The 25,618-nt window shown below is 42.8% G+C and overlaps 1 protein-coding gene across 5 annotated transcripts in view; it reads right to left on the minus strand.

Moving 5' to 3' along the window:
• SNX10 (sorting nexin 10) overlaps window positions 1–25,618 on the minus strand; it is a 74,478-nt gene that overhangs the window by 29,615 nt on the left and 19,245 nt on the right. For 3 of the 5 annotated variants that reach the window (XM_077856467.1, XM_077856463.1, XM_077856466.1), the window contains exon 2: window positions 1,026–1,072. In XM_077856467.1, the coding sequence (XP_077712593.1) occupies window positions 1,026–1,049 (24 nt within the window). In that variant the 5' untranslated portion in view covers window positions 1,050–1,072. Of the gene's footprint in view, window positions 1–1,025; window positions 1,073–23,078; window positions 23,143–25,618 lie in introns of all 5 variants that reach the window. The other 2 variants (XM_077856464.1, XM_077856465.1) reach the window with 1 other exon arrangement.

Here is a 25,618-nt window from a genome sequence, read left to right on the forward strand (position 1 = left end):
AAATGCATTTTTTGGATTGTATAGTGCTTTAAACTTGGACAAGACAAAGGGCCACTTGGCCGTGTTTGTGTGTGTGTGTGTGTGTGTGTGTGTGTGTGCGTGTGCGTGTATATTCCCTAAAAAGCCCTTCTGCTACTATTCAGTTTCATTAGTGACAATGTATGTGGTACAATAGTAGGCAGGGTAGGACAAATGGGTACTTTCAAGGGGCGCCAGGGTGGCTCAGTTGGTCAAGCGTCTGACTCTTGATTTCTGCTCAGGTGATGATCTCAGGGTTGTAAGACAGAGCCCCTCATGGAGCTGTGTGCTAGTCATGGAACCTGCTTAAGATTCTCTGTCTCTCTCTCCCTCTGCCCCTCCCTCCCCCTCTCTCTGTCCCTCTAAAACAAAACAAAACAAAAAAAAAAAAACTTTCCAGAGAGGGCCACTCAGCAAAAGGTTGGTGTGGTGGCTGTCCTACCCACCTCCCAGTCAGACAAAGCTCTGGAAGCTGGGATTAGAGGCCTGGGAGATCAATCAGGCTTGGCTCAGGAAGGGACAGTGTTCTCTGAATTGTGCGAAACCAAGCCAAGAGATCTACTAGGCAATACATAAGGCAATACTGAAACTAATGGCAGACAGCTCCCCTGGGTTGTTACTCAAGGTGGGGAGATTCACATATGAGGCAACTGAGTAGAAATCCAAGAAAGCCAGAGGAAGGCTGTTCAAAGCAAAGGGTGGGAGTCAGAGCCTGGGAGAAATCTGAGTCATGGAACAAGATACTTTTATAAGCAGTGGGTGGGAGTGAGCTAAGAGCCAGCTCAGTCACTGGAACCAAGGAATGAGAGCCAAGAATGTGCCAATGCTGGGGAGTGGGGGGAGTGGGAGCAGGAGGGCAGGTGTTTTATTCTTTCGTTAGCCCTCCTCTGGGATGCCCTGGGAGTATCTTGACTCTCCACCACAGACTGATAGTTGATGAATGAAGAACTAACCTTTAGTGAATCAAAATGCATGGATTATTTATTTTCGAATTTGTGATGACATACCTCTTTCTGTTGTTCTGGAAACATCTTCAACACAGGACACAATCAATCTGAAAAATAAGATACCAATACTCAGTGATTTGGAAGTTCCGTACTGGAGCAGACATGCCTCTCATGGCCTCCCACCCAAATGCTCTAAGGAACCATCTCTCTGCATATCCACAGTCTCTGAACAATGAACCTCTGCTCTGTCCGACCTCCTGTCCACTGCTGCCCAGACCAAGGTGAACAGCAGTCTGCACTAGGGATTGGGAGTTTGCAACATGGCAAGTCCAGGGCAGTTAGATGATGACAAGCACTCACACTGGAAGGCCACGCAGACTCTGGTTGGATTTGGAGCCCTGGTGAGTCAGAGGCTGGAGGTGGGGAAGCAGAGTGGCCACGAGGGGCCAGCAGGGGACACTGATTGGCAGTGAGATGGAGAGAATGGAAATGCCCAGAAAGATCCACCACTGAGAACAGTTCTGATCCCTTTCCCAGCAACTAGACCTTCAAGAAATAAGTCATTCCTGTGATAGCTAAACTACTCCAGAGTTCAGACAAGAAATGATGCAGCACCAAGAAGGATGAAGGTCAGCACCTTGATTCCAGTCAGTACAACCAAACCGAAGGTTGATTCCAGGCCCTGAATGTCCCTGGGGTTGTCTACTGCATGTTAAACCCCTTACATAAGCCCACTGGAATTGATGCCTGGTCCCTGTTAAAGAAAATTAAAATCCCCTGACTATATTCATGCATATGTATTCTTACAACTGAAAGGTGGCTATGACTGCATGGTCACTATTTGTCTTTATTTTGTGACACTCTTTACCAACCATAAATATTTCCCAAGTCTACCAACATCCTTGGCACTATAGGGAATATGAAGAAGTAAGAACACTAGCCTCAGCCTCCAGACCTGCATGATGCTGCTGATCAGATGCCTCATGGCAGGCAGGGGGGAAGGACGTCTTACAGGAAGAGTGGACTGTAGGGAGAGGCTGGCAGATTTCCAAGGGGAAGACAGCTCCTGTCACCTGAAGGGCACAGGAGAACCCACAGAGAATGCAGGAATATCAGCATTCATGGAAGTAAGAGGGATTTCCAAGGAAACAGAAGTGGCAGTGGTGTCCACAAGGATGGAGAAAAGCGTGATGGATAGACAAGAGATGGTGGACAGGCCAGTTCCATTGAGGGAAAGGGACAATGGAGGGTGGGTTTGGTTGAATTGTTGCTACCAAAAAGATATATCCATGTCCTAACCTCTAGAACCTATTTGATAAAAGGGTCTTTGCAGACATAAATAAGACTCTCACATTTCATCATCCTGAAATACCAGTGTGGGCCCTGAATGCAATGGCAAACGTCCTTATGAAAGAAGAGGAGAAAAATCTACACACAGGGGAGAAGGCCACATGAAGATGGAAGCAGAGATTGTTGAGTTGCAGACACAAGCCAAGGACACCTGGTCACCAGAGGCAAGGAAAAATCCCCTAGATTTTCCTCTAGCCTCCAGAGGGAACACCATCCTGCCAACACCTTGATTTCAGGCATCTGGCCTCCAGGACGATTAAAGAATAAATTTGTCTTGTTTTAAGCCACTGTTAAGTGGTAATTTCTTTTGGCAGCCACTGGAAACTAATACAGAAAGGGTCTGCAGGGATCAGATAGGAGAGCAAGGCCAGGGTCACAGCTGTGGAAGCGATGAGAATGCGTTCATTTGTGCAGCACGCAACGAATACGGCGCTCCTAGTACGGGCCACGTGCTGGCTGGGAATGGGCATGCAGTGGAGTATGGCCTACACCCGGAGCTCCTAAAGAGGACCTCGGAACTATAATGCAGAAGCAACAGGAAAGGAAAGGACAGCTGTTGCAAGAATGGAGAGACAATATGGGGGTGGGGGAACTGGGAAGGCTTTACTGAGAATGTGGCCCTTGAGCTGAAGCCCAAAGGTTGGGGTGACTTAGCCAGGAATGTAAAGAGAAAAATATATTCTAAGCAGAGGGACTGGCATGCGCAGAGGGGCAGAGGCTGGAGGGAGGAGTAGCTTGAGAGACGGGCTCTTGAAGGGATTCCTGTATTGGATAAACCTTAGACCGAGGGCCGCCTCCGTCTCAGGACTGGTCATGATTCCCTACCCAGGCTGCCCTGCTCCACACAGCTGAGCCGCTGCCTTCACCCCTTCCAAGTCCCCCTGCAAACCCCCACTCCTCCCCATGATTCTGCTCAGAAATCACTCCCCCTCTCCTGCCCCAACTCGGCCCCTCACCCGGTTTCTGCCATCCTCAACTTCACTCACACCATAATACTTGTATATTCGGTCTCCCCAACAGATTCAATTTCTCCAACACAGCATATCTGTGTTTTCCTGGATAATTAAACTTCACAACCATCCTGGGAGGGAGATGTGAGCATCCTCACTTTATGGGTAAGAAAACAGACGGATCAGGTGGCCCAAGCTAGTGAGACAACTCCAGTCCACTTTCAACCCTGCAAGTCAGTCTCCTTCCCCATGCTGTTCTTTCCATTGCCTGAGGCTACATCCATGACTATGTCATATGAGCCAATGGGTCCAAGTCTGGATCTTAAGCCTCCTTAAAGGGTTGGAGCTTTTCCCACCCAGGCGGAAAGACTCAGCAATCTCAGCAGGGTGCTGGCCACCCCAAGATGTTACAAACCAAGTAGCACAGAAGTAGGAAACAGAACATTTAAACCAGTTCCAAAACATCACTGAGAACCACACAGTCAACCTTTAACATTTTTTTTCAAATATACTATTTATTCATGAGAGACACAGAGAGAGAGAGAGAGAGAGAGAGGCAGACACACAGGCAGAGGGAGAAGCCTACTTCCCACCAGGAGCCTGATGCGGGACTCGATCCTGGACCCCAGGATCACATCCGAGCTGAAGACAGAACGCTCAACCGCTTGAGCCACCCAGGCGTCCCAACCTTTAACATTGTAATCCACAGGGAGAAAGGTTGTTTACTCTACAGACTTCCACAATGTTCGAATTTTTCTAGTTAACACAAATTCATTTTATACTTTTTGAAGTAACAACTGTTTAAAGTAAATTAAACACCAGAACTCTATCAGGAACAGGGACTCTAACATAAATTATGGAAGCTTTTTATTTCACGTAAAATAAACAGCAGATTCAAATTATAGAGATGCTACCTTTATAACAGAAAATGTTATCTGGTACTAGACCTTGCCATGGCATTTCCTAATAGAGGGAAGGAAATTAAATGATTGTACATTAGTATGGTTTCAGATAAGAGGTCAGTTGTCTATAATTAAGCAAACCAAAGATGCTAATCAGAAACCGTCCTCTGAAAAACCAATGCCCTCCTGATGGGTTGTAGTATTAGATTTGTTTAGATTTCCAAATTCCCCAAACTAGCCCATGTGTCTGTCATTATGCTGTTCATAGAGAACTCTTGCCTGCCCAGAATATTTTCGTTCCAACAATTATGGAACTCTACTTCCAGGTGACCATCAACAAGGCTGTCTTTGGAGCACATTGTCTCCCCACCACCAATAGGGAACCACAGCACACCTAGATACTCACTTACTGAGACCCATTATCCTTCCTACTTACCTTCCTAGAAAGAATTATTATTAAATCTCGGGGTGCCTGGGTGGCTCAGTTGGTTGTGCAACCAACTTGACTTTAGCTCAGGTCATGATCTCAGGATCGTGGCATTGAGCCCTGCATCAGGCATCACGCTGAACACAGAGTCTGTTTATCCCTCTCCCTCTGCTCCTCCACCCTGAATTCATGCTCCATCCCCTCCCCCTCTCTCTAATAAATAAAGAAGTAAAATCTTAAAAAATAAAAAATCTTTAAAAAAAAGATTAAAAAAAATCTTTAAAAAAAAAAAAAAGAATTACTAAATGTCACCACCATTCCAAACAACAGGGATGACTTCTCAAACCTGTTGTTCAGGTTAGAATTGAGTACAGGGAGATGGCAGATACATGGGTTGTCCCCCTACTGGGAAACATGACGGCCATGGAGAGTCATCTGAGAGACTCATGATGTATCTTCACAACTCTATCACTGCCTTGAGAGTATGGTTTGCCAAGCGGGAAACTTCAGGAGAAAACTGCCTTCGTTTTCCATCTTGGAATATTTCTTCTATAAAATACAAAATGTCTGTGAAACAAAGAGTTCTGTAGAGCAGGGCTTGGCAGTTTTTTTCTGTAAAGGGCCTAGATAGTATATATTTGAGGGTTTGCAGGTCAAATAGTCTCTGTTGCAAACTCTTCAATTCTACAATTTGCAGTGAGAAAGCACACAGATGCTAAGTAATTGAATGCACATGGCTATGTTCCAGCAAAACTTTATCTACAAAAACAGTCGGCAATAGTTCACAGAGCCTTCCTATGGAGCAATCACGTGGTGTGTTTTCAATTCTATACCTTAATAAAGCTCTCTCTTAGATCAATAGGAAAAAAAATGTCACAATGTTAAACTTGGTCTATATGGCTATAAGGCAATCTCCTCTCTGATAAGCAAACTCCTGACTGAGAGTCTATGGACTATATACGTGAATGAGAGGGGGATTACGTACTTTTACAAAGGTGAAATAAGGAATGAAAGTATGGCTTACATCATTCTCTAAAATGAAAATGGGGGTGGGGTGAGCTTTCAGGAGCGTAGTTTTGGGTTTCCTTTACCATCCTGTATCAAAGGCTGATTAACCCAACAAACTTGTTAATCATGAACTAGATTGGAATTTTCAAAGCCATAAGGATATCCTAAACAGAACAAAATTGGTTTTATTGAGGATCTACAGTTATTGACTCACTGTAACAATATACAATTTCATAGACCAAATGGATATATTTTTCCGGATTTCCCACAACAAAGCCTAGAGAAATCTCATGTGCTCCTAGAGGAATGTGCAGGAAGATTTTTAACTAACCTCACAGTGGGCAGAGCTTTTATATGGGGGCAGGAGTGTATTTTTATTAGGAAACAACTGCTACAGCTTTCTTGCCTTCTTATTTATTTATTTATTTATTTACTATATTAGAAGGAGTAGTCAACCCTCCTTCAACAAATACACTTAGGGATCCCTGGGTGGCGCAGCAGTTTGGCGCCTGCCTTTGGCCCAGGGCGCGATCCTGGAGACCCGGGATCGAATCCCACGTCGGGCTCCCGGTGCATGGAGCCTGCTTCTCTCTCTGCCTGTGTCTCTGCCTCTCTCTCTCTCTCTATGACTATCATAAATAAATAAAAATTAAAACAAAAAACAAATACACTTAACCTCTTCTCCCTTCTGGAGATGTGGCCAGGTTCCAGGAGCTGGAGCTGGAGACAGGCCTGCAAGCTGGGTGTGGAGGAAGCAGTAAGTAAAAAAGATACCACCGTTCCATTAAGTATTGCCATGTCTCACCATCTCACCTGGACACAGCTTCTTCTGATGCATTTTCACCCTAGTCTTAGAGTCTTCAAAACAACACACTACCACTTTAATGTTGAAGAGAGTCCGCCCTGGGACAGCAGTGCTTAAGGAAAAAGGCATCAGTCCCCATTTCCTTTCCTGTTACAATTCTGCCTCCAGACAGAGTTTTTTGTAAAAACGTCAGACAAAAGCCTTGGTATTGAAGGGATGTAAGGGGAGGAACCCTGCTGAGCACTGGGGGGCCCACATGAGGAGTTGGCTCAATAGCCTGGGCCAGTTTCAGAAGAGGCGGAAGGATGGCTGCTTTCAGGGCACCCAGGAACTATGCTGTTTTGGGCTTCTAAAAAGCTTATTGCCCACCCTTCCAGAGGAGAACCTCGGTCCACCTATGCGCAGTCTGGTACCTATGGCCCCTGCAGTGTGCACAGAGGAGGGAGTGGTGTTCTGTGTACACCTGGCTGGCCAGCTCCCTGCCTTGCAGGGGAAAGGTTCGCCATGCCAGGGGATTTATGCTGTGACCACTGTGCTGCCCTGGGAAATGCCCTAGGGTGCTGAAGGCCCCAAGGAGTTCTCTAGGACCCCCTGGCATTACAGTTAGGAAATACCCCTCCACCCTCATGAACACGTAAGAATAGAAAAAATTGGGGCAGCCCAGGTGGCTCAGTGGTTTAGCACTGCCTTCAGCCCAGGATGTTGATCCTGGGGACCCGGGATCGAGTCCCATGTCGGTCTCCCTGAATGGAGCCTGCTTCTCCCTCTGCCTGTGTCTCTGCCTCTCTCTCTCTCTCTCAATCTCTCTCTGTGTGTCTCTCATGAATGAATAAATAAAACCTTTAAAATTTTTTTTATTTTTTTATTTTTTTAAAAGAAAAAATTTTGAGAAAACAGTGATAGATATGACCATATAAAAATTTCAACCTGCTGTATACTCACAAGGAATATAAAGACAAATGTTATATAATAATAATATTTATAATACATATGCCAAAGGATTAATATTTCCTAATATATGAAAAGCTCTTATAAATCCAAAGAATATTTCTGTAGAAAAATAAGCAAACATTATCAATAATTCACAAAACAAAAACAACAAAGGTCACCTCAACAAAAAACAAATAACATGATTAAAAACTGGGCAAAGGACTTGAATAGACATTTCCCCAAAGATGATATACAAAATAGCCAAAAAGCATATGAAAAGATAGTATCACCAATCATTAGGGAAATGCAAATCAAAACCACAATGAGATATCACCTCACATCCATTAAGAAGACTACTATAAAAAAAAAAAAAAAAACAGAAAACAAGTATTGGCAAGAATATAGAGAAATTGGAACCTTTGTGCCGATGGGAATGTAAAATGGTGTTGCTTCTGTTAAAAAAAAAAACAGTACGGAAGTTACTTTAAAAATTAAAAATAGGAGCATCTGGGACATCTGGGTGGCTCAGTGGTTGAGCATCTGCCTTTGGCTCAGGGTATGATCCTGGAGTCTCAGGATCGAGTCCCACATCGGGCTCGGGATCCCTCCCACATCGGGCCTGCTTCTCCTTCTGCCTATGTCTCTGCCTCTCTCTGTGTGTCATCTCTCATGAATAAATAAATAAAATCTTTTAAAAAAAAATAGGGGCATCTGACTGGCTCAGTTGGAAGAACACGAGACTCTTGATCTCAGAGTCATGAGTTTGAACCCCATAATGGGGGCAGTGATTACTTAAATAAATAAATAAATAAACCAACCAACAAACTTTTAAAAACTAAAATTAGTACTATTATATAGCCCAGCAATTCTACTTCCAAGTATATCTCCAAAAGAACTGAAAGCAGGATCTAAAAGAAATATTTATGCACCTGTGTTCATAGAGGCATTATTCCTAAAGCCAAGAAGGGTAACCAACTCAAGTGTCCATGGACAAATGCATCAGCAAGATGTGGTATGGTACATATACACAATTGAATACTACTCAGGTTTTAAAGGGAAGGAAATTCTGACACATTCTACAATATGGATGAACCCTGAGGACATTAATCTAAATGAAATGATCAGTCACGTACACAAAAACCAGGTACTTTATGATTCTATTTACTTGAGGTTTCTAAACCACCCAAATTCATAGATACAGAAAGTAGAAGGGTGGTTGCCAGCCGCTGAGGGGAAGGGGAAATGGAGAACTCTTGTTTAATGGGTACAGAGTTTCAGTTTGGCCAGAGAAACGGATGAAGGAAGCAGGAAGCGGATCTGGAAATGTTACACACCAATGTGAATATACCTACAGCTGAACTGTACACTTAACATGGGCAGGATGGTAAATTTTGTATGTTCTTACCACAATTAAACGTTTTGGGAAAAAGGTCAATGATCTATTTAAAATGTTTAACCTTAAAAAAAATAAAAATAAAAATAAATAAAAATAAAAAATAAAATAAAATAAAATAAAATAAAATGTTTAACCTTGCTATAAACCAAAATGCAAATAAAAAGTAAAATACCATATTTGTGTCTATTATATTAGAATTTTTAAATGATAATATCCCCACTGGCAAAGATCCTGCAAAATAGACCAATCGCTGCTGGTAGGAATATGAGCTATTTCAATATTCCTTAAAGATGATGTGGCCATATGTTTCAAAAGAATTTTTAAATTGCTCACGTTCTTTGACTAAATTATTCCACATCTGGGAACTCAACCTCAAAAACCAATCTGATATGTGAAAAAAAAAAAAAAATTCTGTCTGAAAAAATGTTTGCAACGCAATGTTTTTTAAAAATATATCAAAAAATGGAAACCTAAATGTCCATCAGTAGATTAGGAAAAAATGAATTATGGTAGAGCTGCCTAACAGACCAGCTTGTACCACTACAAATTATGTTAGAGAAGAATATTAAATGATAGGGACTGTTCAAGAAGTATTGTCAAATGATTTTTTTAAGTATGTTTCTATTTCTTTTTTTTTTTAAGATTTTATTTATTTATTCATGAGAAACACACAGAGAGAGAGGGAGAGAGAGAGAGAGAGAGGGAGAGAAGGCGGAGATGCAGGCAGAGGGAGAAGCAGGCTCCATGCAGGGAGCCTGACGTGGGACTCGATCCCAGGGCCCCAGGATCACGCCCTGGGCTGAAGGCGGCACTAAACCACTGAGCCACACGGGCTGCCCCAATGTTTCTATTTCTTTACTTATTTATTTGAGAACCGGAGCTTACACATGAAAAGTTAACAGTTGTCATTTCTGAATGGTAGGATTCTAATCCACTTTTTTCTGTTATTTTTCCAAAAGTTTACAATGCCTTACTTTTAAGTCTGAAAAAATACTTTTTTAAAGTACTTTTAAAATAACACAAAAAGGGATCCCTGGGTGGCGCAGTGGTTTGGCGCCTGCCTTTGGCCCAGGGCGCGATCCTGGAGACCCAGGATCGAATCCCACGTCAGGCTCCCGGTGCATGGAGCCTGCTTCTCCCTCTGCCTGTGTCTCTGCCTCTCTCTCTCTCTCACTGTGTGCCTATCATAAAAAAAAAATAAAAATAAAATAACACAAAAAATAATACATTTTTTAAAAGTAAAACTTTATGTGCTCAGTTACTTTTATATTCCCCTTTCCAAGGAAACAAACAACTACATTAATTTCGCTGGGTTTTACTTCCTTCTATGATGTTCATCAATTTTTCTATATAAATGAAAAATTACCTTCATCTCATAAAGATATGCCATCAGTGAGGTTGTTTTAGATTCAGTTTAACTCCATACCAATGTTTCTCATACCTGTTCTCAGTACCACCACCTTATGTCCTTCATGCTGCATTGGGCAGGTCTGGGGGTAGGACCATGGTCTCCCCAAAATCTTCTCTCGGGGGAAAGTGTCAGCCAAGCTCCTGCTGCAGGAGCAGCTCTACAGGGGCAGCCCTGCTCTGTATCATGGTGGAGGTGGGGCAGGAGCACCCCATACCTAGATACAGGCAACAGCATCAATGATAAGCATCAGACTCCAGTGAAGCCAGTCCATAGGTTAGTCAGGTGCCCGAGGCACCACCTGGCACCTAAAGAAGGAGTGGGCACCCACTCCTTCCCATATTTGGCCCAGGAAACACAGGGAGCCTTGCCAGTTCCCTGGGAAAGGATGAAAGAGAAAGGGAGGGTAATGACGTCACAGCTAGAGTTCTGAACACAACAGAAGCCATGGTGAAGATCAAAGTTCTCATGAGATATGAAAGAAGCTGGCCACCAGAAGAGCTGAATTACAGTGCAGGCTTCAGCTGCTGACATCCACAGAGCTGCAGCGCCCAGGGTGCCCAGTGACTTAATGCTCCAGCATCTCCTGGATTCCCCATGCACCCTTTACCTAAGGTAGTTTGAGGTAGATCCCAACTTGGGCAATCAAAAGAGCTCATCCAAATCAGCTATATTCTCCGTGAAAGAGCATGGCTGCTCCACTTTAGTCCAGTTTATGGGTTTGGTACAGCTTGTGCAGAACCACTATAGTTCTTCCCAAGCCCACCAAGTTCTTCCTCACTCCGATCTTAGAACTTAAAAAAGACAAACTAAGGGGTGCCTGGGTGCGTCAGTCAGTTAAGCGTCCAACTCTTGATCTCAGGGTCATGAGTCCAAGCCCCACATTGTGCCCCACGCTGGGTATAGAGCCTACTTTTAAAAAAATATGGAAAAACAAGCCGAAATCTGAAGTCCAAAGTTAGAAGCACAAATAAACTTACCCTTTAAGTTTTCCACAATTTATCACAAAAGAAAAAAGTTAAAGAGGATAAGGCATTTCTTTTTAAGGTTTGTTAGCAGCCAAAAAATACTGGTTCATAGTACCAAAAAAACAATGAAACCACTAACTTGCTAATCTCGACAACACAGGGGTTCTATTAATGGTCATGAAGATGATGCTAGGCCAAATTTGGGGGTTGAAATCCAGGGAGAAGAAAAAATACATCTATTTTTTTTTAAGATTTTATTTATTTATTCATGAGAGACAGAGAAGAGAGAGAGACAGAGACAGAGACAGGCAAAGGGAGATGCAGGCTCCATGCAGGGAGCCCAATGTGGGACTCAATCCCGGGTCTCCAAGATCATACCCCGGGCTGAAGGCAGCGCTAAACCACTGAGCCACCCGAGCTGCCCAAAATACATCTAATTTTAACCTCACAACTATTTTGGTGTATTTAGGAAAAGTACTACCTTAGATTTAACCACTCTGGACATATAGGCATGGATGTTGTGGGCCTGACCTTTACCTCCCATTATATACACACCAAGGACAGCCACCTGGGGGATAACGGGGTGGGGGAAGGTGGGGAAGGGACAAAAAATAAAATAAAAACCATGACCAGAAGAAACAGAATTAAAAAGAAGCCATAAAAAGCAGATGTAGGAGAGAGAAGTTGACACTAGAGCAGACACACAGGTAATACTACATTCTAACTTGTGACATCTTCTCTCCCCCAAAACAACCCCCACTCCAAGATCAAACTCAAGAATATTTTTCACATTTCCCAAATGGTACCCTTCCTTTTATATGCTACTAATGTTCTCCTAACTAGTAATGTGCCTGGGCTACTCCTTTTCCTCTTCTAAAGTTACAGTTAAGGGCTTATCTTCTAAAAAAAGCAGATAAGTCTTGAGGTTAGGGGAAGGGGTATTAGTAATTTAAATATTAGTGTGAATTCGTCCAATCAGATTGCACTCCTATTAGCCAGAAGCTATCTACAGCTATTCACTCCCCTCCCCTACCCCATCACCACACAGTTTGGATTAGGATGGAAGAGGGGAAACCATTGGTACTTAGGGGTGTGGAGTTCTTTGGAGGTTGATGTATCCCCTCAGTGCCCTGCCACAGAATCATGAAAGACCTGAGAACACAGCCCCCTGAAGAACAGCAGAAAATGCCCTGCTCTTCTTTCCTGCCAATAATTGGGAGGTCATTTTTTCAACTTACTCTAGCCCTTCACCTGGTAAGGGGGCTTTGCACAGGTATGATCACAACTTTTCATCAACATACTGCCTGAAAAACAGCATTGAAAAGATAAAATACCTATGATTAAATTAACAAAAGAAGTACAAAGTGTATACTCTGAAAATTACCAAAGATCATTGAAAGAAATTAAAGAATATCTAAGGGGCAGCCCTGGTGGCCCAGCGGTTTGGCGCCACCTTCAGCCTGGGGTCCCGGGATCGAGTCCCACGTCAGGCTCCCTGCACTGAGCCTGCTTATCCCTCTGCCTGTGTCTCTGCCTCTCTCTCTCTCTCTCTCTCTCTGTGTCTCTCATGAATAAATAAAATAAAAAGTAAAGAATATCTAAATAAATGAAAAAACACCATACTCATGAACTGGAAGACTTAATTAACATGGTTAGGGCAGCAATTCTGCTCAAAATGATCTACAGATGCAATGCAATCTTTATCAGAATCTCAGCTGACTTCTTTGTACAAACTGACAAGCTGATTCTAAAACCCCTAATTGCAAGGGACCTAAATTAGTCAAAACAACCCTGAAAAAGAAGAACATAGTAAGCTAAGACTCCCACTTCCTGATTTCAAGACTTACTACAAAGCAGCAGTACTTAAGACAGTGTGCAACTGGCACAAGGATAAACAAATAGATTAAAAGAATAGAATTAACAGTCCAGAAATAAATCCATACCTTTATGGTCAACTGATTTTCAAGAGGGTGCCAAAATAATTCAACGAGGGGGAAAAAACAACAGTCTTTTCAACAAATGGTGCTGGGTCAAGTGAAGAGCCAAAAGCAAAAGAATAAAGCTAGAAGTCTACTTACTTTATACCATCTATAGAAATTAACTTGAAATGGATCAAAGACCTAAAGGTAAAAGGAAAAACTATGAAACTCTTAGAAGAAAACACAGAGGTAAATCTTCATGGCCTGAGATTTAGCAAAGAATTCTCAGATATACCAATGCATAAGCAACAAAAGGATAAAACAGGTAAGTTAGACTTTGTGAAAATTAAAACTTTCTGTGCTTCAAAGCATACCATCAAGAAAGTGAAAAGACAATGCATGGAATGGGAGAAAATATCTGCAAATCATGTATCTGATAAGGGACTTATGGCTAGAATACATAAAGAGCTTGTTCAATTCAATAATAAAAAAAACCTTAAGGACCTAATGTATAACATGATGACAAGAGTTGATAACACTATATTATATAATTGAAATTTTCTAAAAGAGTAAAGCTTAAATATCCTTGCCAAAAAAAAAAAAAAGGTAAAAAGTGAGGTGATGGATGTGTTAAGTAACTTGAGAAGAGAATCCTTCCACAATGGATGTGTATTATCAAATCTTCACATCATACATTTTAAATTTCTTACAATTTTGTCTGTCAATTATACCTCAATAAAACTAGAAAAATAATAAAATATATATTACACATTACATATATAAATACAGTAATAAAAAGATCACTGATAATAAAGATAACAGATAACTCATTTCTTTTTATTTTATTTTATTTTATTTTATTTTATTTTATTTTATTTTAAGGATTTTATTTGTTCATGAGAGACACAGACAGAGAGGCAGAGACACCGGCAAAGGGAGAAGCAGGCTCCATGCCAGGAGCCTGAGTTGGGACTTGATCCCAGGTCTCCAGGATCACGCCCTGAGCTGAAGGCAGCACTAAACCGCTGAGCCAACCAGGCTGCCCAATAATTCATTTCCAAAACAGGCAAAGGATCCTCAACAGACATTCCTCCAAGGAAAATAGAAAAATGGCCAATGAGCACATGAAAAGATGTTCAATATCATTAGTCATCAGAGGAAAGCAAATCAAAACCACAATGAGACCCCACTTCACTCCCACTAGGCTGGCTAGAATCAAAAAGTCCAATAATAAATTTGGGCAAGGAAACAGAGAAATTGGAACCCTCAAACACTGTGGGTGGATTTATAAAGTGGTACGGCCATCTCAGAAAACAATCCAGCAGTTTCTCAAACCACTCTACACAGACTCATCATTTGACCCAGCAATTCTCCTAAATTATACCCAAAAGAAATGAAAATGTATGTCCATAGAGAAACTAGTATATAAATATCAGCATTATTCATAGCCAAAAGGTGGAAATAACCCAAATGTTCAACAACGGATGAATGGATAAACTGTGGTACATCCATATAATGGAATGTTATTTGACAATAAAAAGGAATGAAGTATTGATACAACTTGGATGAACCTTGAAAACATCAAGTTAGAAAGATCCACAAAATTTCACATATTACACATTCCATTCATATGAAAGTCCAAAATTGCGAACTCTTTTATTAAAACAGAAAATAGATTACTAAGTAGGTTGCTTAAGATTACTGGGTGGGGTGGTGGGTGGAGAGTAGAGGGGTGGAGTTTAGGGGTTCAGGGAAGTGACAGCTAAAGGGCAATGAAATGAGATGATAAAAACTTTCTAAAATTGGCTGTGGTGACAGTTGTATATATCTGCCAATATACTAAAACCAGTGAATAGTACACTTAATTGGGTAAGTTGTACAGTATGTAGATATTTCAATAAAGCTGTCTTTTTTTTTTTTAAGTGTTACCTGAAACTCTGAGCTTGACTCATTTTATTCATGGCCCCAGCATCCCTCATCCTGCAAACCACAATGTCTGCCAAGCTGAAGGCCCTCCAGGCATCATCCACCTCTAGGGTTCTCTCATCCCTGTCCCTACTTGGCTCTGACCCCAGCCTTGCTCTGCCATCCCCTCTTGCAACCCTTCCTCCCACTGTCCTTTGGGAACACTCCTCCTAGAGCCAACAAGTGCCCCACATTTGCACCTATCTCAACAGCTCTACCTCGGCGGGGCCCTGGCTTCTCCACTCTCCCCTTCCCTTGTGACCCTTACAATCAAAGCTGCTCATGTCCTCAGCACTCCCACTTCTAAGGACCAAGAGAAAACCAAATTCCCCTGGTCACTACAGTCTCCAGACAATAACCTACCAACAAGTACCTGGAACCTAAGAATGTGACCAACTCCCTCCTCCTCACTTCCTGGAGTGACTTCCTTCTCTCCAGTGTCCTGTTTCTCCTTTCTACATTTTTAAGAACCTCTGTATTCTTTCCCACTTTTTCCTGATTTCTCCAAGGAGGACCTCATTCATGAGTCATGACCTAACATCTCCTGGCCTTGCCTTAGGCTATTCGTTCTTGTACCCTAACCTCTTACCAACAAGTGCTTACCATGTAACCAGACCCAGACCAGGAACTGCTTTTTAAAATGCAAAATTAAAGTCTCCTCTGATTACCACACAGCCCACCCTTCCTTTTCTCACTTCCTCATTCTTATCCAATTTGTTCTTCCACTTGAATGAAAAACCTCCAGAACTTTGATCCTTCCCTTCCTAGACTTCCCTCCCAACTTCACTGCTCTGAACCTTTCAAATACTCTCCGTCCAGCATTCCTCATTTCCACAGACACACTTCTATTTATCAACCTCCAAAAATGGACCAACTTAAGCTGTCACCTCCATTTTTTCTTCTCTCCCATCTACCACTGAAGAAAAATCCCATCGTTCTGTGATTGGTTCCATTACTAGGTTATAAATTCCAACTTCGGTGAAGTTCTCCAGGGAGGAGTCTTCCACTCATGCCAGTATCTTGGGACCTTCAGCCTCCTACCTCCTACCTCCTCCCAGTCTGCCACCCCTCTGTCATCTGATAACTCTTATGTCCTACTTCATCAAAACAGTAAGACAACCAGGTATACATTCTTCATCTTATTCTCTGCTCCCTTGAAATCTACCCATATATTCACCCAGTTCCCTCAGTCTCAAAGAAAAGGATCATATTCTCCCCTGTCTTCATGATCTTATTTCTCCTCCCTCCTCTAAGAAATTGGTTCAATTGCCCCTCACCCTTACTAACTCCAACTGCTTCCTTCCCCAACAAACAAGTGCAACTTTTTCTCATCTCAGTGTAGATGGGCAATCCTGGTTAGTTCATTCAACCTAGTAAGGACCAGGCCCTGCTGCAGACATCAGAGATAAGGCAATGAACAAGACAGCAGGTCCCTGGTCTTACTGACCTCATAATGGGAAGACAGAAAGCAAACATGTGAGCAAATAAATGGACAAGGTAATGAGCGAGCTTAATGAAGAAAACAACAGAATGATGTAATAAAGATCGACTATGGGTATTTGGTGGGGACTACTTCACATTCAGGTGATCAGGGAAGGCTTCTCTGAGAAAGTGATATTTGAACTGAAATCTGAAAGGCAAGAGGGAGCCAGACACAAGGCAGTCCTGTGAAAGTACACTCCACGGAGGCTCACAACGGGGCAATAGGCTTTCTTCTCCCTACTTCTGCACTGACACCCCCAGGGCTGTCCTTGAATATGTAGTGAATAGTATGTTCCTGGTGGGAGACATGAGTAGTTTCCTTGGTGAGGCACACACGTGGCTTCTCAGCGGAAGCCACAGACTTACTGTCACCTTCCACTTTAAGTAGGACAATTCTCCAAGGAGCCATGAGCAGCCCTCTCTTCTCCCACTCTACCCTCATTCTGTTTTGGCTACCACTCCCCTATCACACACGCAATGGAGTCCAGAATCAGAACTGCCTTTGAGGGGACAGCCTGGCCACCTCCTAGTAGACATTTCCATCCAGACATCTGGTAGGCACCTCTCACTTACTCTGTCCAATCCAGGCTGGCTGTCACAGGATACCTTTCCCTGTGCACTTCTGTGGCCTAGCCCATTTAATGATTTTAATGATAATCGTGTCACCATCCACACAGTGCCTCAAATGGGAATCCCAGAAACTGTCTTTGATTCCTTCCCTTCCCTTACTTTCCAAATCCAATTGGTAAGTAAGCCCTACCAAGCATCTCTCTGAAATGCTGCCTTAGTCTAGTCCCCTCTCTTGGCCTCCAGTATCACTGGACTAATTCAGGATCTTGTCATTTCTTTCCTGAATTCTAGCTGGAATAATGTAGATTCTCAGCACCCAACACACTTTGCAGATACTCAGTAAATGATTTTCAAATAAACAAAAGAAGGAGCATGAATGAATGAATGAAATGACTGCATGAACAAATGAGTGGGAAAAATCAATGAATAGATAAAAGAATAAATGCATTCTATGTGCAAAGAGGACTAAGGAATACACAGTTTAATGGAGGAGATGGAACCAAGCAAGCACAGGGTATCAGGTGATAGAGTGTTGGGGGTGGTTGTGGCAGGGGGAGGTGGGGATGAAAACTAACACTTGTTCAGTTGTTAAGTACTAAACCAGGCTTTTCACACACACATGACTCACCCAGCAACTATATGATATACTGTGCTTCTGATGGGGAAAATGACATTCAAAGGAGTTAAATAACCATCTAAGGTCATCCAACTCATACACGGGTGGGTTCAGATTCAAACCCAGGGCTGCAGGCCCCAAATCCTATCGTGATTAATGGTCATAGACTTACAGGACAGGCTGGACCTCAAAAGATGATGATAATAATAATAATAATAGCCAACACACAGAGAGTGCTTCTGACACAGTCACCATTCTAAGAACTTTGCCTATATCCTCAAAAAAATCCTATGAGGGGCACCAACATGGCTCAGTTGGTTAAGCATCTGTTCAGCTCATGATCCTGGAGTCCTGGAATCGAGCCCCATGTCCATCCAGGCTCCTTGCTCACAGGGAGTCTGCTTCTCCCTCTCCCTCTGCCCCTCCCCTGGCTCCTGCTCTCTCTCTCTCTCACTCACTCCCTCTCTCTTAAATAAATAAAATCTTTAAAAAAAAATCCTGAGGTAGGCATGAATGTGATCCCCATTTTACAGTTAAGGAAACAGAGACACCAAGAAGTTAACAAGTAATTTGTCAAAGGTCGTAAAGCTACCAAGTGACAGAACTGGGATCTGAACCCAGGCAGTCTGGCTCCAGTGTCCGTGTTGCTAGTCCCTTTAACCTCTGTCACGCTGCCTTCATGATGGGGGTAAGATGGCAAAGGGTGGTTCCAGGTAGAGGGAACACACAATTACAGGCAGTGAGGCCTGAAGATGAGAACAGGAAGTGGTCCACTGTGGCTGGGATTGAGGGGGTGGTAGAAAGTAAGGTCCCAGAGAAGAGATGGGGCCAGACACGCAGCTTCCTGTTACCTGGTCCAGGGCCACTGGCCGGTCTCATTTGGTAGGTAAAGTGCCTCCATCTTTCACAAGATAGTGAACAGTTAGAGGAGCATGTTCACTCTGTTTTCTTAACCAACATATTTAGTTCTTTTGAATTTGAAGGTGGAAAAGCTAAAAGGCAAAGGAATCGCTGATTCATTCAAGGTCTTACTGTGAATTAGATGGTATAACCTCCCCCACAGTCCATGGAGTTAAGTATCAGCACCCTAGGGCAGCCCCGGGGGCTCAGTGGTTTAGGTGGCTCAGTGGTTTAGCGTTGCCTTCAGCCCAGGGGGAGCCTGCTTCTCCCTCTGCCTGTGTCTCTGCCTCTCTCTCTGTGTGCATCTCTCATGAATAAATAAATAAAATCTTTTAAAAAAAATGTATCAGCACACTACCCCACTGGTACTTATTTGTGATACAGTATTAGTCCAAAAAGATTACATGTGTTTTTTCACTTGACGGGATGAGCACTGGGTGCTATTCTGCATGTTGGCAAATTGAACACCAATAAAAAATAAATTTATTATAAAAAAGGATTACATGTGTTTTTTAAAATTTTATTTTATTTTATTTTATTTATTTATTTTTTTTTGCCAGGAGAAGAACGGAGGGGCAGAAGGAGAGAATCTGAAGCAGGCTCCACCCCCCAGCACCAGTCGAATGTGGTGCTCATCTCAGGACGGAGATCATGACCCAAGCCAAAATTAAGAGTCAACACTTAACTGACTGAGCCACCCAGGTGCCCAGAAATCTCTGATTTTGTTTCACAGTACTTTGAATCTGAGCCAATAAATTGCCATCCTGACGCCCCGCTGCTGTGAGGTTATACACAAGTCTATCTTAGGAAAACTTTTGTAGAAACAAATTAAAAGGCAGACCCCAAAACTAACCACTTGCTCTAACACTGTTTTGGGAAGGAAAAGGAGAAGAGGCCTCACGAATTGTCTAAGCAACCCCTTGGGTCATTCTGATTCAGATTCCTAATCTCATCACTGGAAAAGATCACCTTGGAATCTGTAAGTGCTTCTTTCGTTCCTTTCTACCTGAGACTCTAGGAGGCCAAACAATAATCACACTTCAGCTCCAAGGCCTCCCAACTTGTAAGAATCCAACAGGGTAAAAAAAAAAAAAAAAAAAAAGAATCCAACAGGGTCATTCCTCACGGTCAAGGGGAGACCTAAGGATGAAGTGAAAGAACCCAAAGAAATGTCCTCTGACCTCTGAAAGTAAATACTCTAGAAGGTTCGTCAGGCCCCCTGGGAAAGAGGCAGGATCAGATCACCCACTGCCCTTTCCCATGGTGGGGGCCAGGCAGGGAGGAGATGGGAGATAAAGCGGAGGCACAGTGACGTGAGCAATGCATCTGACAGAAATAACCCTTGCCCTAAGCCTCATCAGAGCCCCATGTTAAAACCTGGTAAATTATAAGTAAAAAATTAAAGTGACTTGTTCAGGCCCGTAGCATAAGCTGTGCGGGAACCCAGGAATAGAGAAAGCGAGGTCGCTAGGGCGCCCAGGGACCTGCTGGCCTGGCTCACTCCTGGTACGTGAATCATTTCCTGCCCCAGCATAACCCGGACAGGCGGTCACCATGGGATCCGGGACGTCATGGGTCTCCGGTACCCCTAGAAAGGGGCCTGGGCCCAGGCACTCTGCCTAGGAAAGGGCTCTGGGACAAGGCCTCACCGAACTGCCCAAATTAAAGCCAGAGGGAGTGTTTTTGAAACCACACTAATCTTGTGATCTTGTCAGCTATTTAAAGTCCAAAGATTAACAAAATACCAGGAGAGCAAACAAATGTAGGTGGTTGGGGAGTGGGAAAGAAAACCCAGACTGGCTCTGCTCCAGGAGCAGACCTGACAGATTCAAGTTCTCTGAGAATACCCGGATGGAAACAAAAGTCAAGGTTTAACCATTGCTAAATTGTTACCTTCGTAAATTTGCAAAGGGTGAGCTAGCTGGGAGAATCATCATGCCCAATAACTAGCTCTGTCTCGTGGCTCTGGGCTGGGTACTGCTCTGCTTGCCTCGTCGGCACGGAAGACATGACTCTGTGTGAGTCAGAGCAGTGTGCACCCTCGACCCTGACCTGAACACAGGGTTACCGGCTCCAAAGTCTAGGGCTCGGGGCCCCTGGATGGCTCAGTGGGCTGAGCATCTGCTTTTGGCTTGGGTCCTGGGATCGAGTCCCGCATCAGGCTCCTAGCAGGGAGTCTGCTTCCCCCTCTGCCTGTGTCTCTGCTTCTCTCTGTGTGTCTCCCATGAAAGGATAAATAGGGCACCTAGATCGCTTAGTGGCTGAGTGTCGGCCTTCAGCTCGAGTTGTGATCCCAGGGTCCTGGGATGGAGTCCCGCATCGGTCTCCTGACAGGGAACCTCTTTTCCCTCTGCCTGTGTCTCTACCCCTCTCTCTGTGTCTGTCATGAATAGATGAAATAAATCTTAAAAAAAAAAAAAAAAAAAAGCAAAGTCTAGGGCTCATACTTCCTTCAACCCAGCACCCCCACTTCTAAGAAGGGATCCCTGAGAAAGACGAGCACCCAGGTGCAAAGCCACATCCGTGAGGCTGCTCACCTGCAGCCGTGTTTCTAACTGGAGACTGAGACACCCTGCATGCCCATTAGTGAAGAACGATTAAATAAAGTAAGAAACATTCATAGAATACCTCACAGTTGTTCAAAGAAGGTGGGGGGCGGAACCTGTAAAGGCTGAGATGTGGGATCAGCCATGATGCACAGGGTGAGAACAACAGATTGCAGAACAATATGTAGTGTGACTCCACTGCTTAAGTGTGTCGAAAAGAAAACCAAAGGCCCAAAATGGAGTCACTTCCGTTAGACCACATCACCAAACCAGGCCTTACTACCTAACCTAAATGCAGTTTAAACACCTCCACCCCCACGCCAGAAATGTAGCCTTAACGGGTCAGTCAGAAATTTTTTGGTCAGCACCAATAAAATAATCCATCACATGGGCCCTCTTCATCCCACTCCCCTGCTTCCTGTCTAAAATAAAGGTAATCTGCACCTACTCTTCCCAAGGGGAAAAAAATGACCTTGCCTGAAGCAATTCTTTGTTTTTTGCTAATAACTTTTCTCCCCCATCCTCCTTCCTATAAAAACCTTCCATTTTGTACAGTTCCTCAGACCATCTCTCTACTTGGTGGGTGGGATGCTGACCAGTTGAGTATTGTTTTTTTTTTTAACAACATACATGTGTATACTCTTATATGCACTGAAGAAAATTCCAGAGCATGTATTGCCAAAGTGAATGCAACTGGGGTGTATTGCAGGGGGACCACTTCCTTTTTTCTACTTTATATACTCCTGGATTGTCAACAACTCTTACTTTTTAAAATACAGTACTTTGGTGATTTGAAAATACAGATAAAATAAAGGTGTAAATGCATATAGCATATGTAAATACATAAAACAAACTGGGGCCCCCAGGCATCTTTATTTCTCCTTTGCTCAATCAGATAAAACCAATTACTAGGAAAGTAAACAAAGCCTGGAGAAGAGACCACTCCACTTCCTCCCTCCCTCCCTCCCTCCCAGAGTTTGATATTTCTCCCTCCCATAGCTGACACACCAGGCTGTACTTGTATTTGGTTCTGATCCGTCAACAACACTTTTTTGAAGCAGGATTTGCATTAGCAGAAAAACAAAACAGGAACTGTGGAGCAAATCCAGCCAGTTAGGAAGCCAGGTCAGCCAGGCCCAAGCAGGCTCCATCAAAGTCTGGGACGGTATCAGGCACTGAGGGCCAGTGGCTTTATTGGCCAAAGGTCTCATTGATATGTCCTTCCAACTCCATCCATATTGTCTATACCCATTTCTGAATATATTATTTATCTCTAATTCATCTTTCCCTTGCTTCCAAATGGATGGGAAGCAGTTCCCAAAGAGCTTTAAGGCAGCAAACAATAGTTAACCTTAAGACAGTAAAGCTATTAGTTAACATAGGAATTGTCATACAGATATGGTAAGAATGAAGAAGAAGTAAAAATGTTATTTTCAGTATAAACTCCTAATACTTATAAGCATATGTAATTTTTGGTTGATGTACATTAGTGCTCCTTAAGATCCGTACTATAAAACCAAGGTTAATAACAATCAGGAAAATAATCCAGAAGAACATCACTACAATATCCACTTCCACTGACTCAGTGAATAAATCTAAATTCAACAAGCTTCCCCATGCTCTTCAGAGGCCACTGACATGTTTAATTAGTCTTTTTCATGACCATATAAGTCTAATTAATCTTCTGACATATATCTACCGTGTTGGCACAGTGGGTCGATGATTTTCAGTAAGTAGCTCAAAAGGCAGCATGGAAGCATTTAGAGCTCAGATTTGGAGCCATTCACATCCAGGTTCAAATCCCAATTATGCCACTCATGGCTGTGAGAACCTGGGCAAGAACCTAACTTCTCTGGTCCCCATTTTCTTGCAGAGGGTGGGGAGGGGAGAAGGGGAAGAAGGATTCTTCATAGTGCTTGTTTCATAGGGTGAGGATTAAGTCAGGTAATATAATGTACTTAAAGCACTTACCAAGTGTACAATAAAAATTAAGCGTGACCACGGGCTGAATCCTTGATACCTTTTTCTTCAAAATCTAAGAACAATAAAGGATGCAAAAACTCATTATTTCAGTAAAAAGCTGGACTATATACATACACACGTATATGTCCCAGAGCAGAGAGAAAAAAGCAAAACTTGCCATTCTCAAAGCACACACACAGGGACCACTACACCTTTAGCTCTAAGAAATATCTGTGCAAAACTACAAACACTGCAGCAAAAATCACTGGGCAAATAGAATATGCTATTGGTATAGAAAATACACATTAGCCTAGCTATTCACGATTGACTATCAAGAGAAATAGAAACGTAGGTGACGTGATCTAACAATATTGTGCCTTAAAATCCTAGTACATTACAATGACCTCCAAGGCAGCCCCATTCTGAATGTGTTTTCACACCACCTTGGCTCTGTATGAGCTTTTCCCAGGTTTTAGGCACCAAGAACACTTGGCCTAGTTGAAGACCATCAATAAACCTCCCTTTAGGCCTCCATTTTCCATCCTCAGGTATTTAGTAGCTCTCGCTAACCAGAATAAATTTAAGCAGGTATTTTTTCCAAGTTTCCAAATGAATAGAAAACACCACATTGATAAATATTGCTACTGTTTATGAGTGTCAGCTATGCGCTGGTATTGTGTGGAGTATATTATGTGCACTGCCTCATTTCATTCCCACAACCACCCATATAGATGAAGACACTAAGGCTTAAAGAGGTGAAGTAGTTTGCTCAAGGTCATCACAAGGTCACCAATTTGTCCAAGGGCAATGCTGGAATTCAAACCCACCTGTCTAGTTAACCTCTATTCACTTTTCTGATCTGGGTTCCAATCACACCAACCCAGAGCAGCTTCCCTAACTCCCTCCAGCAAAGTCAAATCCCCCTAGGTACACTTCCCTTGCACTATTGTCTTCCTCTGTAGTTCTGATCACAGTGACATTTTTATCCCTATCTGCGTCAATATTGATTTAATGTCCGTCTCCACATCAAATTGTAAGCTTGAGGATAGCACAGCTCCTCACTGTGCTTGTTTACTTAAAATCCCTGACCTCTTACCATAGTACCAGGCACATAATGGGTTCTCCATACACATTTACACTGATTGCATGAATAAATGGGGAAAACCAGTACTCAGAAATCAGCCAACCACTTGGGTACTGTACCAAGCACAGGCAGCCCAGTGGACATCCATCCACAACACCATCTGCCCATTCTGAGAACCAAGATAACAATAAGACAGAAGTGGAAAAGGATCTCAAGCATAAAACCTCCCAATGGTGAGACACAGCACCATCTCCCCATTTGAAAGAGGGCAGTACAAGAGCTGGACTCTTCATCAACCCTCATTAATCATCATTAATACATCATTAACAATAAATCATGTTTCTGATTCATTCTGGTGGATTCTTTTCCCTACATATGGCTTATTTCTGTTTTGATTCTTTTAACTAAACAATTTTTATTATGATTTTATTTTTAAGTAATCTCTACACCCAGGGTAGGGCTTGAACTCACAAGCCCAAGATCAAGAGTCACACGCTTCACGGTCTGAGCCAGCCAGGCGCCTCCCCCGCCCCCACCACCACATTTTGATTATTTTTCCTACTATTTTAATCTGCTTTCCAGTCCCTTCCTTATCTGTTTTCTCAAAACACTTGAAGCAGAATCACATGGTGTTCACAGGCTATTTTCTTAACACTCAGCTACGAAAGTGAAAGCAACTGGAAATAAAGGAAGTTATATTCACAACAAAAAATAGTTATTAAATCTCGGCACTTCTTCGCAAGTCACTGTCACAAGGAAAATCCCAAGGGCTTCAGAGCAAAATTTTTTTGTCTTTATTTAAGTAGGCTCCACGCCCAACATGGGGCCCAAACTTACAACCCCGAGATCAAGAGTCGCATGCTGCACCAACCGAGCCAGCCAAGTACCCTGATTTTTTTTTTTTTAATGTTTGAAGTAATCACTACACCCAATGTGGGGCTTGAACTCACACCCCTGATATCAAGAGACATGCTTTACGGACTGAGCCAGCCAGGCGCCCCTAAGCAAAATCTTGTAAGCAAACCATATAGCACCGTTCCATATTATAGTCACTCATAATATTAAAACGTAAAACAGTAGAAGTATTAGGTCCTTAACAAGAGTGGACTATATTTTGAGGTGCCTGGCTGGCTCAGTCAGTAGAGCATCATCCAACTCCTGATTCCAAGGTCATGAGCTCAAGCCCCATGTTGGGCGTAGGGCCTACTTAAAAAAAGAAAAAAAAAAAAAAAGATAGTATTTGAGAAGGGACTATATTTTGAAAACACATCCACAAGTGATTTTAGTCCAAGATAAAAAAGGAATAACTTTTAAAAAAAATTGCTACCTGTCAAAAAATCAGGTTTTATAAAGGGCTCAGGGCCTAATTATTAGTCTGATGACAGCTCAAACTTTGCAATGTTTTTTATTTTTATACCACAGGTGAACACTGAGCTCTATGAGGAGAGAGGAGGTGGAGACAATC

This window comes from Canis aureus, chromosome 18, assembly GCF_053574225.1.
Source record: "Canis aureus isolate CA01 chromosome 18, VMU_Caureus_v.1.0, whole genome shotgun sequence".
NCBI classification, from domain to species: Eukaryota; Metazoa; Chordata; class Mammalia; order Carnivora; family Canidae; genus Canis; species Canis aureus.